Source organism: Ranitomeya variabilis, chromosome 3, assembly GCF_051348905.1.
Source record: "Ranitomeya variabilis isolate aRanVar5 chromosome 3, aRanVar5.hap1, whole genome shotgun sequence".
NCBI classification, from domain to species: Eukaryota; Metazoa; Chordata; class Amphibia; order Anura; family Dendrobatidae; genus Ranitomeya; species Ranitomeya variabilis.
Window position 1 is genome coordinate 311,441,296 of NC_135234.1, and position 19,892 is coordinate 311,461,187.

General features: G+C 48.2%; 1 protein-coding gene across 4 annotated transcripts in view; it reads left to right on the forward strand.

The window, feature by feature from the left end:
- LOC143815894 (membrane-bound glycerophospholipid O-acyltransferase 2-like) overlaps positions 1 to 19,892 on the forward strand; it is a 240,873-nt gene that overhangs the window by 169,363 nt on the left and 51,618 nt on the right. For all 4 annotated transcript variants that reach the window (XM_077295635.1, XM_077295637.1, XM_077295639.1 and 1 more), the window contains one exon: positions 18,134 to 18,263. In XM_077295635.1, coding sequence (XP_077151750.1) covers positions 18,134 to 18,263 — 130 coding nt within the window. The remainder of the gene's footprint in view (positions 1 to 18,133; positions 18,264 to 19,892) is intronic.

The window sequence follows — 19,892 nt, forward strand, 5'->3', positions numbered from 1 at the left end:
TCCTCCATCTGTCCCAGAAGGTATTGGAGAGACTTTGGACTTGTCTCCACTGTCGTCTGTAGAGGTCCTTGTTGCTAAATTCTCCAGGTGGAGCGCTGAGAACGCTGGCTTTCTGAGTAAGTAACATGGCAGGAGTAAGAATGGTCGGATCCTCAGAGTCACTAGAAAGTGAAGTCAATGGTCTGGCATTAATGATGGCTGAAACTTCTGCTAGGAATGTGGTCAAACTTTCATGTGTGAGTCTTGCACTACCTGCTTGCAAGAAAATGGAGTCGAGGATTCTGCGTGCTATTCCTATCATCCTCTCCCAGGCACCTCCCATGTGAGAAGAGTGTGGTAGATTGAAAGTCCAGGTACATCCCTGCTCACTCAGGTATCTTTCCACACCGGTGGTGTCTAGGTTGGAAGGGATTTGAAGTTCTTTCACTGCTCCTACAAAGTTGGTACCTCTATCGGAGCGTATGTGCTTCACGGGACCTCTGATGGCGATGAAACGTCGGAGTGCATTTATAAACCCTGAAGTGTCCATGGACTCAATTACTTCAATGTGGACTGCTCTAATGGACATACAGGTGAACATAACAGCCCAGCGTTTGGCATTGGCCTGGACTCTTCTAGTGTTCCGTGCAACCACAGACCATGGCCCGAATACGTCCAGTCCGACGTTGGTAAATGGAGGTTCTGTACTAAGTCTGTCTGGTGGGAGATTGGCCATCTTCGGCTTTTGAGTCCCGCCACGGAGTTTGCGACAAATCACACAATTGTAAATGAGTTTACTCACGCATCGCTTTGCTCCGACTATCCATAGTCCAGCAGTTCGTAGATTTCCTTCAGTAAACAGTCGTCCCTGATGTTTCACCAAGACGTGGTGGTGTTGCACAAGCAGGGTCGTGACATGATGATGTCCAGGAATTATTATAGGGTGTTTCTCCCCAAATTCCACTTCAGGTTCTTGAAGACGACCTCCAATTCTTAACAGCCCATCCTGGTCAATGATTGGATCAAGCTTCTTCAAGACACTATCTCTAGAAACAGGTTGGCCTTTATCGAGGTTATCTATTTCTTTGGCGTAGCATTCACGTTGTATGGTACGGATTATAAAGTTCTTGGCATTTTCCATGCTTGGAACGGTAAAAGCAAGCTTGCAGTGGTGCCAACCTTTGCAAGGTTTCTGGATGGCGGGTGACGTTGACTTGTAGGATCGAGCCACATGAATTAAACAAACGAGGGCACGAACAAGTGAGTCCCAAGTTGAGAACCTGTTGAAGCGGTGGGATTTGAAGTGATTGTCTTTAGTCACAGTACGTAGAACGGATACCTGAGGGCGGATTTCCTCATCTGCCTCTGGATCCACCAATTCAAAGATGTTTGACTCGTCCACATATGGCGTCGAACGGTATAAGAATGTAGGGCCGGTGAACCAGGTTGTGTCCTTAAGTTGTCTTGCTTCAACGGATCTGGTTGCGTGGTCCGCTGGATTGTGGTGCGTGGACACATAGTGCCACTGTTTAGGTTCGGTGGATCTCCTGATCCTTAGCACCCGATTGCTGACATAGACATAGAAACGACGAGTTTCATTGCAAATGTACCCCAGCACTACCTTGCTGTCAGTGTAGAACTCGACTTCCTTGATTTCCAGGTCCATTTCTGTCGAGATAAGCTCAGCTAACTCTACTGCCAGCACAGCTGCACAGAGTTCCAGTCTGGGTACTGTGTGTTCACGGAGTGGGGCCAATTTTGTCCGGCTCATAACAAGCCTTACGTGGCATTGTTCATTGATGTCAGTTGTTTTCGAATATGCCACTGCTGCAATTGCCTTGGTTGAAGCATCGCAGAAGATACAAAGCCTTTGCACCTTGATTTCTGATGAAGGCACAGAAGCATATGGTCGTGCCACGTAGAGACTTGACAGGGTTTCTAAAGAATTTTTCCATCTTTCCCACAATTCTTTTTTATCGCTGGGAAGCGGATCATCCCAATCGGATGTCTCTTGGGTGAAGTCTCTCAACATCATTTTACCTTGGATAGTTACAGGGGTTACAAATCCCAGAGGATCGTACAAGCTGTTCACAACGGACAGGACGCCTCTACGCGTGAAGGGTTTCTCTTCTTCGCTGATCTGGAAGGTGAATGCATCCTTTTTCAAATCCCAGAGTAGACCCAGGCTCCGCTGCATGGGAAGGGAGTCTGTGCTTAAATCCAAGTCTTTTAAATCGGTTGAGTAATCTTGAGAGGGAAAGGCTGCCATTAGTTTCTGGCTGTTGGAAGCAATTTTGTGCAACCTCAAATTGGATGAAGCGAGCATTTCTTGTGCCCTTTTCAGGAGACTGACTGCCGACTCCTCAGGGTGTGGATTTCAGGCAGTCATCTACGTAGAAATCCTTTTCCACAAAAGATCTTACATCCGATCCATACTTTGCTTCACCCTCTCTGGCTGAATGTCTAAGGCCATAGATAGCGACAGCAGGGGAAGGGCTGTTCCCGAAGATGTGAACCTTCATACGATATTCCACGATGTCCTTGTATGGGTCATTATTGCGGTACCAGAAGAACCTCAAGTAGTTTCTGTGTTCTTCTTTAACAAGGAAGCAGTGAAACATCTGTTGTATGTCGGCCATAAATGCTACTGCGTCTTTGCGGAAACGAAGAAGTACTCCCAGAAGTCTGTTGTTGAGGTCTGGACAAGACAGGAAGACGTCGTTTAAAGAAACACCTTCGTATCTGGCACTTGAGTCAAATACCACTCTTATCTGACCTGGTTTCTTCGGATGATACACGCCGAAAATAGGTAAGTACCAACATTCCTCGGAATCTTGAAGTACAGGTGCAATTTCCGCGTGGCCACTCTGGAATATTCTCTCCATGAAGGTAAAGAAGTGTTGTTTTGTTTCTGGTGCCTTCTGCAGTTTGCGTGTAAGGGAGACAAATCGACTGTAGACAAGTTCTCTGTTGTTGGGTAAGCGTTGCCTCTGTGGTTTGAATGGTAAAGGTGCGACCCAACTCTTTGATTCATCTCTTACTATCTCTCGCTCCATGATGTCCAAGAACAGTCTGTCCTCTATGGACATTGCTACCTGGTTGTCTTCTCTTTTCCTGTGGAAAACTGTGCACCCTATATGATCTTGCTCACCGTCGCATGCATGGTCTTCACAGGAAGGATCAGCTAACGGACAAGGTGGAGGGGTGTGGTGTGGCAATTCTTTAACCAGGAAACTGCTCTCGCATGGCTGGAAGAGAGACGGGCGTCCATTCTCGAGGGTATTGGTGAGCATGCTGTTGACTGATGTCGGCCTGTGTGCTCCACCCAAACAGACATCTCCCACAATGACCCATCCTAGGTCAAGTCTCTGAGCATATGGGGCGTTTTGTGGGCCGTTGATCTGTCTTCTAGCCTTGTGGACCCGTAGTATGTCTCTTCCGAGAAGTAAGACAATAGGAGCTCCTTGGTCGAGCTCTGGTATCAGGTGAGCTATACATCTCAAGTGGGTGTGATGAGCTGCTACCTCTGGTGTAGGTATCTCAGACCTGTTGTCTGGAATCTGGTTGCACTCCAGTATTGATGGCAAGGATAAGCAGGTTTGACCGTCTATAGACTCTACTTTGAATCCAGTTGCTCTCCTCCCCGCCGTCTCGACAGTACCTGCACATGTCTTCAAGGAGTACGGAGAGCCGGGACCAGCAATGTTGAAGGTGTCGAAGAGAAAGGATTTAGCTAGAGACCTGTTGCTCTGATCATCCAAGATTGCATATACCTTGATCGCCTTATCCCGTTGGCTCGCTGGGAATACTCTGACAAGACAGATCTTTGAGCAGGATCTTCCTGCTACGAGTTCCTTGCAGATTTCTGTGCACCGAGAAGTGACCACTGGGGTGTCCACGTCGGGGTCCGTCTGTTTTTCGGCAGACTCTTCTACTCGTGACGATACCCCTGAGGGTGGTCCAGGATGTAAGGCCGTGTTGTGCTCCACCCTACTACATTCTGTGCATTTCACACTGGTTTCACAGTTCTTGGCGAAGTGTGAGGTTGTCGCGCAGCATCTGAAGCATATCTTGTTTTCCTTTAGGAAACTCTTACGGTCTTCTAGAGACTTCTCCCTGAAGGCTCTACATTTTAGGAGAGGATGAGGTTTCTTGTGTAGGGGGCAGTGTTTGCTGAGATCCTGCGGTTTGTCCTCTTCTGGAGAAGACTTACTTGCCCTGTAAGGAAAACCTGTGGAGGTAACATTAGTTTTGTGGACTGCCACTGGTGTTTTACTGGGTTTTACACCAGAGGCAGCGGTACATGACATAGTGAAATCGAAACTAGGGTCATTTCTAACTTTAGCCTGCTGAGCAACAAAGTCTACAAACACCCTGAAAGGAGGAAATGGTACCTTATGAGCCTGTTTGTAACGGGACCCGTGACTGACCCACTTTTCTTGTAAGTTGTAAGGGAGCTTTTGGACAATCGGGTTGACACCTCTGGCAGTGTCCAGAAATGCCAACCCTGGTAGATCACCTTCTGCCTGAGCAGCATGTACCTCCATTAACAAGTCGCTCAGTTCCCTGAGCTTTTGATAACCCTTATTTGCTATCTTGGGGAAATCATCAATTCTTTTATACAAAGCATTTTCTATAGCTTCTATTGACCCATAACATTCTTCGAGTCTCTCCCACACCATACGAAGTCCTGTGTGTGGGTACTTTATGTTAATGTTCCTGATTCTTTTGGCGTGTTCAGCTGACTCGCTCCCAAGCCACTTAACCAGAAGATCTAACTCTTCACTACTGGAAAGATGCAAGTCTCTGATGGCATTCTGAAAAGAGGCTCGCCATGCTCTGTAGCTTTCAGCTCGATCAGTGAACTTTACAAGTCCCTTGGTCACCAGCTCCCGGCGGGTAAAGAACCTTGCAAAGTTCATAGTGGCTGAGTCTGTGCCGACGTGAGCTGATGTGCTGTTGTTATGCGGTGTTTGTGGTGCATCCTCATACCTGGTAGGAGCTTCTGGCATAGGAAAGTCTGTATAAACCCGTTCAGTGGCGAAGGGTGTCCCTGTCAGTCTGGGTGGAGGCCGTACCTTCTGTTCCGTAGGACGGTAGTGGTGATCAATGTCGTTTCGCAGTATACTTTCCTGCTTCCAGTACGGTGTTTGGAGGAAGGATCTCTGGTAATCTGTATAGGCTGGTTGGTGTAACGGATCAGAGTTGTCTTCCACTTTGGAATGTTGGCGGACATATTCTGAGACGCGTTGAGCAGGGTCCTGATGATCAAGGTCTGGTCCGCGTATGTCACTGCCTCGCTCGGATTCAGGAAACTCCACGGCTTCTAAAAACTCAGCTTTGGCTATTGCGGCTGCTGCTTCTTTTTCAGCGGAAAGCCTTTCTAAGGTCGCTTGCAGGCGGGCTCTTTCTGCTTCTTGTTCTGCTCGCAGGTGGGCTCTTTCTGCTTCTTGGCGGGCTCTTTCTGCTTCTTGGTCTGCTTGTCTTAACTTTAACTGCATCTCTTGTGCAGCGAAGGAGGATCTCACTTTCGCCGCCTCAGCTTCTGCTCGGGCGAGGGTGGCAGACCTTTTCGAGGAAGACTTGCTAGAGCGGCTTGTTTGGGACCTCGTCCTGAGTGAAGATGTTTGACTTGCAGACATTTTATGTCCGTTTGCAGGCTGTAGGACGTCTCGGAGCGGGTAGGGGTGACTTCAGCGTGGACTGAGACGTGTGGTGCTTGGTGGGCTGCACTCTCGGTACTTGTGACTGTATGGCGGCCGCTGTGGTATCTGCAGGCAGTGCGGTGTGGTACAAGCGGCTGCGTAGGTGGTATTTGCTATCGCTGGCGTCTAGCCTCCCTTTACTGTAATCCCGGCGCCTAGCTCCCGTTTTACTGTTCTGTCTTCATACACGTTGACACGGTGTGTGATCCGACATACGGCATAAACCACTTCTGTCTCCCAAATAAGCGGACTGTTCTCTGTAGTCTAACTTGTTTATTGGTAAACATGAGCGTGGTAAAACTAGAAGAATACAAATGATATGTATAAGTATTGGGCTAAACGATAACACAACTGCAACTAACAGGGAAACATACAGTATGGTGCAACCTCTACATAACTACATACAGCAGATTTCTGGTAACCACATTTCCTGTGTACTGGCTGCTATACAGTAATCACATTCTATAGAACAATATATTACCAGAACAAGGATCGCAATCTTACCGGATAAACTAACCAGGGTGGCAGGTAAATGAAGTAGTTCCAACACAGCTGAATAACACGAGTGAACAGGAAATACAAGAGAAAAGGCTGGGGAATTCCCCAATCCCATGATGCTTTGCTGAAACCCACAATGCAACACTCTATTATTCATGGAAAACACAGGTTATAAATTTATCCACCACTGGGTGGTGCTATAACACAACAAAACCAGAACTATAATAATAGTTAACCTTTTAATGCTTGAAACGAACCCCTGTCCTTCATTAGGAAGGGCAGAACATTAGCGATGATGTGTTACTTTGTGACACACCCTCAAATGTGGTCTACCGTGTTTTCGGGTATGTTAGGTCTAACACACAGTCACAGATGCGTTCGCTGTGCATAGACCTCTATTGCTAACGCATGCCAACGCAATGGTACCATGCGTTAGCGCGATTGTAGAAAAAAAGATATTTTGGGCATCAGCGCTAGCGCATCCATTTAACGGATCTGTTAAACGGATGGCACTAACGCGATGTGAACCTAGTTATCTCCGTTGAAAAGATATTAACCAGTAAAGTTTATGGCGCCTAATATACAAATTTTCCCTATAACCAAGGAGCCGTTAGCAGAGATTTACTAGGAGTATTTTCTTTTTCCTTTCTCTTTTATTTTCCTACATAACAGACGCCTCTTGCTTATGATTGGTCAACTTCATGCAGAAATAACAAAGAAAGCGCCGTCATAGAATTTCAGAAACGGATTTTCCTCTTTTCCCCCATGACGGCACCACGGAGATCATCATCTTCCTCGTCATTGTGCTCAGAAGTGGCCATAGCTGTTTTCCAATAGGGGAAAAAGACAGTCTCATTAAAGTGGTTAGAACCACCATGGGTCTGGTGTACCCTCGGCCCAAGAAGACTGTTCAGGACATAATGTTTAGTGGGCTAGAGCAGAAAACTAGGAGGTCATTCCCATTGAATGAGAAAATTCAGTCCTTAAAGGGGTTGTCCACTACTTTCAATTAACCCCCCAATGTATCCCCCCGGGGCCCCTAATGAATTGTGCAAATACCTTCCATTGCCGTTTTCGCCTGTGAGCGGCGCTATTCCGGCGGGTGAGTCCGGGTCTCGTGACCCCCAGGCTGCAGCGGCCTCTTATTTCCGCCGACGTCACGTCAATTTCCAGACTCTGGAAATTGACGTGACATCAGCAGCAGGCGTGAGCCAGCCTCACAGTCAGCGGTCACTCATCAAGAGTGACTGGGCTGTGGGCGGCGCTGGGGGCTGCAGGGTTGTGCTGGGGGCGGGCGGGACTGTGCTGGGGGCAGGCGGGGCTAGGCCGGGAATCCACAATGTTATGTGCGGGACTCTGCGTACCGGCGCCGGTATGTGCAAGCCGGGGCTCTGCGTGCTGGCGCTGGTATGTGCGGGCCGGGGCTCTGCGTGCCGGCGCTGGTATGTGCGGGCCGGGGCTCTGTGTGTCGGTGCCAGTATGTGCGGGCCGGGGCTCTGCGTGCCGGCGCCGGTATGTACGGGCTGGGGCTCTGCGTGCCGGCGCCGATGTGTGGGTCGGGGCTCTGCGTGCCGGCGCCGGTATGTGCGGGCCGGGGCTCTGCATGCCGGCGCCGGTATATGCGGGCCGGGGCTCTGCGTGCCGGCGCCAGTATATGCGGGCCGGCGCCGGTATGTGCGTGCCGGAGCCGGGGCTCTGCGTGCCGGCGCCGGTATGTGCGGTGCTGGGGTCTGCTGCGGGGGTGGTCATTGGTGTGTGTGTGTGTGTATCTCTGTGTGCCGGTATATGCGGGCCGGCGCCGGTATGTGCGTGCCGGCGCCGGGGCTCTGCGTGCCGGCGCCGGTATGTGCGGGCCGGGGCTCTGCGTGTCGGCGCCAGTATGTGCGGGCCGGGGCTCTGCGTGCCGGCGCCGATGTGTGGGTCGGGGCTCTGCGTGCCGGCGCCAGTATGTGCGGGCCGGGGCTCTGCATGCCGGCGCCGGTATATGCGGGCCGGGGCTCTGCGTGCCGGCGCCAGTATATGCGGGCCGGCGCCGGTATGTGCGTGCCGGAGCCGGGGCTCTGCGTGCCGGCGCCGGTATGTGCGGTGCTGGGGTCTGCTGCGGGGGTGGTCATTGGTGTGTGTGTGTGTATCTCTGTGTGCAGGCATCGTCCGATGGGACTATAAGTCCCATCAAGCTCTGCCTGCTACAGTGACAGTGAGTGACACATTAGCCAATGATGGGACAGTAGTAGTCCCATCATCCGGCTGTGTTGAATGTAAAAAAACCCCACATGTACAGTACATACACACATACATACAACACACATGTGTAACATGTGACAACATGCAACATACAACATGTGACATGCACCATGCGATGACATGCAGCATGCGATTACATGCGACGACATGCAACATGCGACATGCACCATGCAGCAACATGCGATGACATGCAGCATGCGGTTTCATGCGACGACATGCACCATGCAACAACATGCACCATGCGGCGACATGCACCATGCGATGACATGCTACATGCGATTACATGCGAGGACATGCAACATGTGACATGCGATGACATGCATCATGCAATGACATGCCACATGCAATGACATGCAACATGCAACATGCGATGACATGCATCATGCAATGACATGCCACATGCGATGACATGCGACGACATGCACCATGCGACGACATGCACCATGCAGCGACATGCAACATGCGATGACATGCGATTACATGCTACGACATGTGACATGCACCATGCCACATACAGTACGTACATACATACAACATACATACAGACATACAGTACATGTAACATAGAGTACATACTCACCATCACTTGTCACCTTGATCCCCGAAACCAGTGTCATCTGTAAAAAATATTAAAATAATAAACAAACAATATACTCCCTGTCCGCAGAAATCCAATTAAAACGAGTGTCCCTCGACGATCTCCCGTGGAGAGCAGGAGCATCTGCTGATGCGACTGCTCTCCAGGGGCTCCAGGAATACAATGATGGAAGGCATCCTTCCACAACGTATTCCTCACAATGTATTCCTACGCCCCTGTGAGAAAATAGTCCCTAGTCTCACTTTATGCCATTGCTGTGTGAGATATTTTCCCAGGCAGCAACTGCCATAAAGTGAGACTCAGAGGTTACTATAGTTCAGTGATGCACTGCAGGAGCCATTGTCTCCTGTCAGTGTGTCACTGAGGGTCCTATAGAGCAGTGATATCACCCGATGTCACTGTTCTATAGGGGAGATCGTCGTGGGACACTCGTTATTAATTGGACTACGGCGGACAGGGAGTATACGGTTTATTATTTTACGTTTTTTGCAGGCGCTGAAGTATGGTAAGTATGGTGAAATGAAGAATATTAAAATACATTTTTCCTAATGTGTGCGTGTTTTATTAACCCTTTATTACTATTGGATTAATAACGGATAGGCGTCTCCGTTATTAACCCGGCTTAATGTCCCATATCCCACCGCTACACGGGAATGGGAAGAGAGGGGCTAAGTGCCGGAATTGGCACGTCTTACAGATACGCCATTTCCGGGGCGGCTGCGGACTGGTATTTGTAGCCGGGGGGGGAACCAATATCTATGGCCCCTCTCTAGGCCATATGAATATCAGCCTGCAGCTGTCTGCGTAGCCTTTCTGGCTATAAAATATAGGGGGACCCCACGTCATTTTTTTGGGGGGTCCCCCTATTTTAACCCCTTTCTGACATTGGACGTACTATCCCGTCGAGGTGGGGTGGGTCCGTATGACCACCGTCGGGATAGTACGCCCGGCGCGATCGGCGGCGCTCACGGGGGGAGCGCGGCCGATCGCGGCCAGGTGTCAGCTGACTATTGCAGCTGACATCCGGCACTATGTGCCAGGAGCGGTCACGGACCGCCCCCGGCACATTAACCCCCGGCACACCGCGATCAAACATGATCGCGGTGTGCCGGCGGTACAGGGAAGCATCGCGCAGGGAGGGGGCTCCCTGCGGGCTTCCCTGAGACCCCCGGAGCAACGAGATGTGATCCAAGATGGCCGCGGCATCCGGGTCCTGCAGGGAGGGAGGTGGCTTACCGAGTGCCTGCTCAGAGCAGGCGCTTGGTAAGCCTGCAGTGCTGTGAGGCAGATCGGTGATCTGACAGAGTTCTGTGCAAACTGTCAGATCAGCGATCTGTGATGTCCCCCCCCCCCCCCCCGGACAAAGTAAAAAAGTAAAAAAAAAATTTCCACATGTGTAAAATGAAAAAAAATAATAATTCCTAAATAAAGAAAAAAAAAATATATTATTCCCATAAATACATTTCTTTATCTAAATAAAAAAAAAACAATCAAAGTACACATATTTAGTATCGCCGTGTCCGTAACGACCCCACCTATAAAACTATATCACTAGTTAACCCCTTCAGTGAACACCGTAGGAAAACAAAAAAAAAACGAGGCAAAAAACAACGCTTTATTATCATACCGCCGAACAAAAAGTGGAATTACACGCGATCAAAAAGACGGATATAAATAACCATGGTACCGCTGAAAACGTCATCTTGTCCCGCAAAAAAAAAGCCGCGATACAGCATCATCAGCAGAAAAATAAAAAAGTTATAGCTCTCAGAATAAAGCGATGCAAAAATAATTATTTTTTTATATAAAATAGTTTTTATTGTGTAAAAGCGCCAAAACATAAAAAAATTACATAAATGAGGTATCGCTGTAATCGTACTGACCTGAAGAATAAAGCTGCTTTATCAATTTTACCACACGTGGAACGGTATAAACACCCCCCCTAACAGAATTTCAGGAGTTGCTGTTTTTTATTCATTCTGCCTCCCAAAAATCGGAATAAAAAGCGATCAAAAAATGTCATGTGCCCGAAAATGTTACCAATAAAAACGTCAACTGGTCCCGCAAAAAACAAGATCTCACATGACTCTTTGGGCCAAAATATGGATAAATTATAGCTCTCAAAATGTGGTGATGCAAAAACTATTTTTTGCAATAAAAAGCGTCTTTTAGTGTGTGATGGCTGCCAACCATAAAAATCCGCCAAAAAAACGCTATAAAAGTAAATCAAACCCCCCGTCATCACCCCCTTACTTAGGGAAAAATAATACAATTTTAAAAAATGTATTTATTTCCATTTTCCCATTAGGGTTAGGGTTAGGCCTAGGGTTAGGACTAGGGTTAGGGTTGGGGTTAGGGCTAGGGTTATGGCTGGGGTTAAGGTTGGGGTTAGGGTTTCAGTTAGAATTGGGGAGTTTCCACTGTTTAGGCACATCAGGGGCTCTCCAAACGCGACATGGCGTCCGATCTCAATTCCAGACAATTCTGCTTTGAAAAACTAAAACAGTGCTCCTTCCCTTCCGAGTTCTCCTGTGCACCTAAACAGTAGTTCCCCCCAACATATGGGGTATCAGCGTTCTCAGGACAAGTTGGACAACAACTTTTATGGTCCAATTTCTCCTGTTACCCTTGGGAAAATAAAAATGTGGGGGCTAAAATAAAATTATTTTTTTTTCCACGAAAATGATATCTTCACGGCTCTGCGTTATAAACTGTAGTGAAACACTTGTTGGTTCAAAGTTCTCACAACACATCTAGATAAGTTCCTTGGGGGGTCTAGTTTCCAATATGGGGTCATTTGTGGGGGGTTTCTACTGTTTAGGTACATCAGGGGCTCTGCAAATGCAACATGACACCTGCAGACCAAGCCATCTAAGTCTGCATTTCAAACGGCACTCCTTCCCTTCCGAGCTCTGCCGTGCGCCCAAACAGTGGTTCCCCCCATGTATGGGGTATCAGCGTACTCAGGATAAATTGGACAATAACTTTTGTGGTCCAATTTCTCCTGTTACACTTGGGAAAAAAAATTGCGGGCTAAAACAACGTTTTGTGGAAAGAAAAAATGATTTTTTAATTTTCACAGCGCTACATTCTAAATTTTAGTGAAACAATTGGGGGTTAAAAGTGCTCACCACACATCTAGATAAGTTCCTTAGGGGGTCTTCTTTCCAAAATGGGGTCACTTGTGGGGAGTTTCCACTGTTTAGGCACGTCAGGGGCTCTCCAAACGCGACATGGGTTCCGATCTCAATACCAGCCAATTTTGTATTGAAAACGGCGCTCCTTCCCTTCCGAGCTCTGCCATGCGCTCAAACAGTGGTTTATACCCATATATGAAGTATCAGCGTACTCAGGACAAATTGCACAACAACTTTTGGGGTCCAATTTATCCTGTTACCTTTAAGAAAATAAAAAATTGGGGGCAAAAAGATCATATTTTGTGAAAATTTATATGAATTTTTTTTTACGGCTCTACATTATAAACTTCTGTGAAGCACTTGGAGGTTCAAAGTGCTCAACACACATCTAGATTAGTTCCTTAGAGGGTCTACTTTCCAAAATGGTGTCACTTGTGGGGGTTTCCACTGTTTAGGTACATCAGGGGCTCTCCAATCACGACATGGGTTCCGATCTCAATTCCAGCAAATCTTGCATTGAAAAGTCAAATGGCACTCCTTCCCTTCCGAGCTCTGCCATGTGCCCAATCAATGGTTTACCCCAACATGTGGGGTATCAGCGTACTCAGGACAAATTGTACAACGACTTTTGTGGTCCAATTTCTCCTGTTACCCTTGGTAAAATAAACCAAATTGGATCTGAAGTAAAAATTTTGTGAAAAAAAAGTTAAATGTTCAATTTTTTTTAAACATTCCAAAAATTCCTGTTAAGCACCTGAAGGGTTAATAAACTTTTTAAATGTGGTTTTGAGTACCTTGAGGGGTGCAGTTTTTAGAATGGTGTCACTTTTGGGCATTTTCTGTCATATAGACCCCTCAAAGTCACTTCAAGTGTGAGGTGGTCCGTAAAAAAAAATGGTTTTGCAATTTTTGTTGCAAAAATGAGAAATCGTTGGTCAACTTTTAACCCTTATAACTCCCTAACAAAAAAAAATTATGTTTCCAAAATTGTGCTGATGTAAAGCAGACATGTGGGAAATGTTGTTTATTAACTATATTATGTGATATAACTCTCTAATTTAAGGGCATAAAAACTAAAAGTTTGAAAATTGCTAAATTTTCATAATTTTCGACAAATTTTTGTTTTTTTCACAAATAAATGCAAGTCATTTCGAAGAAGTTTTACCACTATCATGAAGTACAATACGTCACGAGAAAACAATGTCAGAATCACCAGGATCCGTTGAAGCGTTTCAGAGTTATGTTCTCATAAAGTGACAGTGGTCAGAATTGTAAAAATTGGCCCTGTCACTTAGGTGAAGACAGGCTTCGGGGTGAAGGGGTTAAGTAGCTTTATCTAAGCTTTAGCTGTCTTTTACCTCATATTTCAACTTGCATTATATTGGCATTTTTTGAGGTCTGCTAATTTAGGATAGTTTTTGTACTGTTTTGGGCAAATACATTCTAAGGGTAAGTTCACACAGGACTTTTTTGCTGCGTATTTTTGCTGCGTTTTTTTATGCTAATTTTCAGCTGCTTTTTACAGTACCAGCAAAGCCTATGAGATTTCAGAAATCTCATGCACACACATTGGTTTTTTGTTTGATCAGTATTTTGTGCTTTGCTGCGTTTTTTGACATAGAGCATGTCACTTCTTTCAGCGTTTTTGCTGCGTTTTTTCACACATTGACTTGAATGGGTGTTGAAAAAAACGCAGCAAAAACGCAGCTGAAAATCCAAGGACATTAGCCTGGAAAAAAAGAAAAGAAATCGCACCAAAAATACGCACCAAAAAAAGCACCAAATACGCAACAAAAAATGCAGCAAAAACGCACCTATAAGCAGCTGAAAATTAGCATAAAAAAGCAGCAAAAATACACAGCAAAAAAGTCCTGTGTGAACTTACCCTAATAGCTAAAGTTTAGCAATGACGTCTTTTTACCCTTGCACTTTAACCCTTACTACATCTGTATTTTGATGTCTGTGAATCTAGCATTCCCATGCTAATCGCATTGGAGGGGAATTTATTCATGCATATCTATAATAAAACGCTGGGAGCGTCACTCTGTCCGAAGCCTTTATAGACTGCGCAAGCGCCGGCACAGTCTGGACCCCACAGAGTGACGCTCCCAGGAGATCGCGGTATGCGTAAGCACTGAACGCACACCGCGATCTCCAACGGAGAAGCAGGGACGAGCCAGGAGGGTGAGTATGCAATATTTACCTGTCCTCCGTTCCATCGATGCGCGCTGCTCTGTCCTCCACATCCTCTGCCTGTGACGTTCAGTTCAGAGGGCATGATGACGCGCTTAATGCGCGCCGCCCTCTGATTGAACAGTCACAGCCACAGGATGTGGAGGACAGAGCAGCGCGCATCGATGGAACGGAGGACAGGTAAATATAGCAAGTGCTGGGGGCCTGAGCTAGCGGCGACTCCGGCACCTGACCCCCACAGCGCGCCGGTGTCCCCGCCTGCTCAGGCCCCCACGCACAGCCGCCCGCACTCACCACAGCCACGCACAGCCGCCCGCACTCAGCACAGCCACGCACAGCCGCCCGCACTCAGCACAGCCACGCACAGCCGCCCGCACTCACCACAGCCACGCACAGCCGCCCGCACTCACCACAGCCACGCACAGCCGCCGGCACTCAGCACAGCCACGCACAGCCGCCGGCACTCAGCACAGCCACGCACAGCCGCCGGCACGCAGCACAGCCAAGCACAGCCGCCGGCACTCAGCACAGCCACGCACAGCCGCCGGCACTCAGCACAGCCACGCACAGCCGCCGGCACTCAGCACAGCCACGCACAGCCGCCGGCACACAGCACAGCCACGCACAGCCGCCGACACTCAGCACAGCCACGCACAGCCGCCGGCACTCAGCACAGCCACGCACAGCCGCCGGCACTCAGCACAGCCACGCACAGCTGCCGGCACTCAGCACAGCCACGCACAGCCGCCGGCACTCAGCACAGCCACGCACAGCCGCCGGCACTCAGCACAGCCACGCACTGCCGCCCGCACTCTGCACAGCCACGCACAGCCGCCCGCACTCAGCACCGCCACGCACAGCCGCCCGCACTCAGCACCGCCACGCACAGCCGCCCGCACTCAGCACCGCCACGCACAGCCGCCCGCACTCAGCACAGCCACGCACAGCCGCCCGCACTCAGCACAGCCACGCACAGCCGCCCGCACTCAGCACTGCCATGCACAGCCGCCCGCACTCGGCACCGCCACGCACAGCCACCCGCACTCACCACAGCTGCCCGCACTCAGCACCGCCACGCACAGCCACCCGCTCTCACCACAGCCGCCCGCACTCAGCACCGCCATGCACAACTGCCCGCACTCAGCACCGCCACGCACAGCCGCCCGCACTCAGCACCGCCATGCACAACTGCCCGCACTCAGCACCGCCACGCACAGCCGCCCGCACTCAGCACCGCCACGCACAGCCGCCCGCACTCAGCACTGCCACGCACAGCCGCCCGCACTCAGCACAGTCACACACAGCCACCCGCACTCAGCACAGCCGCCCACACTTAGCACAGCCGCCCGCACTCGGCACAGCCGCCCGCACTCAGCACAGCCACCCGCACTCAGCACAGCCACCCGCACTCAGCACAGCCACACTCGGGCAGTAGAGCCGGAGAGAGAAAGATGGGAGCAACATATGGCAGAATGGAAACCGGAACAGGCAGAATGGGTGCAGCACATTACAACAGAATGGGGGTGCAGGATGGGAGCAGCACATGATAGAATGGGGGCACGGGAGGGGAGCCGCACATGACAGAATGATTGCGCACGATGGGAGCAGCACATGACAGAATGGGGGCACACACATGACAGGATGGGGGTGCAGGATGGGAGCACATGACAGGATGGGGCGCAGGATGGGAGCACATGACAGGATGGGAGCAGCACATGACAGAATGGGGGCACAGGATGGGAGCAGCACATGACAGAATGGGGGCACACACATGACATGATGGGGGTGTAGGATGGAGCAGCATATGACAGGATGGGGGCGCAGGATGGGAGCACATGACAGGATGGGGACGCGGGATGGAGCAGCACATGACAGGATGGGGGCGCAGGATGGAGCAGCACATGACAGGATGGGAGAGCAAGATGGGAGCAGCACATACCAGGATGGAGACCATATACCAATATAAATGCTCGCCACCCGGGCGTAGAACGGGTTCAATAGCTAGTTTGTTATATTGATCAACAATTCTATTAATTTTTTGCTGGCTCTTTTCCCCTACATTAATTGGAGGTCCCATAATACTGTCTCTTTTATTGTATATTTTTTATTTTAGAATTTGTATTAATAAACATTAATTTTAAATTTACTACAATTGTTTATTCACTTCTTATCCTCTTTGTGGTATATTCCTCAGAGGATTATGTTTATCATATGCTCTTTGAAATGACTCCAGGCCATTATTAAATTAGGACTATGACAATAATGGTTTACATACAGTAAACCTTTTCATATCCCTTTTTTTCATATTCCTCACTACTAATGTTAGTAGTGTGTGTGCAAAGCTGTTAAAATAAAGGGTTAAATCGCAGAAAAAACTGGCATGGGCTCCCGCGCAATTTTCTCCGCCAGAGTGGGAAAGCCAGTGACTGAGAGCAGATATTAATAGCCTAGAGAGGGACCGTGGATATTGGCCCCCTTCCTGGCTAAAAACATCTGCCCCCAGCCACCCCAGAAAAGGCACATCTGGAAGATGCACCTATTCTGGCACTTAGCCTCTCTCTTCCCACTCCCCTGTAGCAGTGGGATATGGGGTAATAAAGGGTTAATGCCACCTTGCTATTGTAAGGTGACATTAAGCCTGGTTAATAATGGAGAGATGTCAATAAGACACCTATCCATTATTAATCCAATAGTAGTAAATGGTTAATAAAACACACACATTATGAAAAAAGTATTTTAATGAAATAAAGACACAGGGTGTTGTAATAGTTTATTATACTTTCAATCCAATTGAAGACCCTCGCTCTGTAAAAAAAGGAAAAATAAAAAAACAACAATATCCCATACCTCTCCGGCGTTACAGTCATGTCCCACGCTGTAAATTCATCTGAAGGGGTTAAATAATTTTACAAGCATTAATGCAGCTGTGCTCCTGCCTGTAAAAGCAGGGGAATGAATGGAAGCAGGGGAACGTAGCTACCTAGACTTGCGGTGCTGCGCCCCTTGCTGGCATAACCTCATATGAACTCGAGCGTGGGAATTTTTCTGAATATTTTCTCACGCTCGAGTTCATATGAGGTTATGCCAGCAGGGGGTTTGGGAAGGAGATAGGAAAAGCCAGCAATTGAATTAACGGCTTTTCTGCTATCTAGCGCTGTATAAAATATAAATTTATGTATATATACTGTATGTGTCTCACTGATATATATATATATATATATATATATATATATATATATATATATATATATATATATACTGTATATATGTTTTCACGAATATTTGTGCCCATGGATCCTTTCTATGTCCATTTTGCAAGCCGGCGAGAAAATCTCGCCGTACGGATGCCATACGGATTACATACGGAGGATGACATGCGTAAAATATGCTGCCACGCCCTGCCTACGGATGACATACGGATCACTGTTTTGGGATAATTTCTGCGTATTACGCATGTAAAATATGGACTATATTTCCCTATGCTGAGTGTGACTCCGGCCTTACTGTGCACAATCCTGCTGACAGGTTCCCTTTCAGTTGGATTTCACATTTACATTCTAAACTAGCACAATGGATATGCTCAGCAAATCCTCTTCTTGTTGTAATGGTACCAGGATTCAAGGAGTCCACCGACACCCATCTATTTTTCTGTACTGAAAGCAGAATAACATTCTATTATTTCTACTTTATATGATATAATATTTACGGTAACTTTTTTATTTTTAGCATCATGAACATACATTTCTCCTTTTACCAATATTAATGTCCATTCTGTTCAGATCTCCTCCTGGAATACTCCCATATCTTAGCTACTCTGTGGGATTCCTAGGACTTCTTGCTGGGCCTCTATGTTCCTTTAATGACTATCAGTTATTTATACACGGAGAACAGAAGAATCAAAACCCAAATGTAAGTAATGCAGTGTTGTGCTAGGACAAGTGTTATTGCAGTTTCCTTATATGTAAACATTTCTGTAGGTTTTGAATTTTGAAACTGGTCTTTCTATCGTGGTATTGAGCAGTTGTCCTGCAGTAATAGCCTTCAGTTGTAACTAAAAGTAATTAGATATGATAACATTTTTCTTGTTCGTCATATTTACATAAAGCGAATATCTCTGCTATTGTGTGAATATCTCACCCATATTGGAAATCAGTGAATGTTTGTGGGGAGATCTTGCAGGTTAATAAGGTCCTGTGATTACAGCAGCATCAGCACTAAGTCATGTGAACAGTATGAGTGTGTACAAGAGCACATCATGTACTAAGAGGGAAAGTGGGAGTGAGTGGGAAGTGTAATGTCAGCTAGATATTGACCAGGCGGCAACTCTACTGTATCTGGAACATAGCAAAAGTGAAAAAAAAAACAACTATCTTGACTTTTGGATATGGGATGGGCCCCACTTCTTCTTAAAACCACCATAACTACTGTAAACCTAGGTACTAAAATAAATACACAAAGCACATTATTTTGGTTGTCAAAATGGCCACAGCTTTTATTCAAATCACAGGATTAACCCCTTCCCGACCTTTGACGCATACGCTGCGTCATGAAAGTCGGTGCCAATCCGACCTGTGACGCAGCGTATGCGTCATGGAATGATCGCGTCCCTGCAGATCGGGTGAAAGGGTTAACTCCTATTTCACCCGATCTGCAGGGAGAGGGGGAGTTGTACTTCAGCCCAGGGGGGGTGGCATTGCCCCCACGTGGCTACGATCGCTCTGATTGGCTGTTGAAAGTGCAACAGCCAATCAGAGCAATTTGCAATATTTCACCTATGAAAATGGTGAAATATTGCAATCCAGCCATGGCCGATGCTGCAATAGCATCTGCCATGGCTGGAAATCATGTTCTGCCCCCCCCCCACCGCCCCCGATCTCCTCCCCAGTCCTCCGTTCTGTCCGGTACCCCCCTCCGTCCCCCTGTCCGCTCCCCTGTGCTCCTGTCCGCTCCCCCCGTCCTCCGATCCCCCACCCTGTGCTCCGATCCACCCCCCCCACCACCCCCTCATACTTACCGAGCCTCCCGAAGTCGGTCCGTCTTCTCCCTGGGCGCCACCATCTTCCAAAATGGCGGGCGCATGCGCTGTGCGCCCGCCGAATCTGCCGTCCGGCAGATTCATTACAAAGTACATTTTGATCGCTGTGGTAGGTTCTATCACAGCGATCAAAATAAAAAAATAATAAATAAACCCCCCCTTTATCACCCCCATAGGTAGGGACAATAATAAAATAAAGAAAATATTTTTTTCTTCTTTTTCCACTAGGGTTAGGGTTAGAACTAGGGTTAGAACTAGGGGTAGGGTTAGGGTTAGGGGTAGGGTTAGGGGTAGGGTTAGGGTTATGGCATGTGCACACAGTGCGGATTTCGCCGCAGATCCGCAGCGGATTGGCCGCGGATCCGCAGCGGATTGGCCGCGGATCCGCAGCGGATTGGCCGCGGATCCGCAGCGGATTGGCCGCTGCGAATTCGTAGCAGTTTTCCATCAGGTTTACAGTACCATGTACACCTATGGAAAACCAAATCCGCTGTGCCCATGGT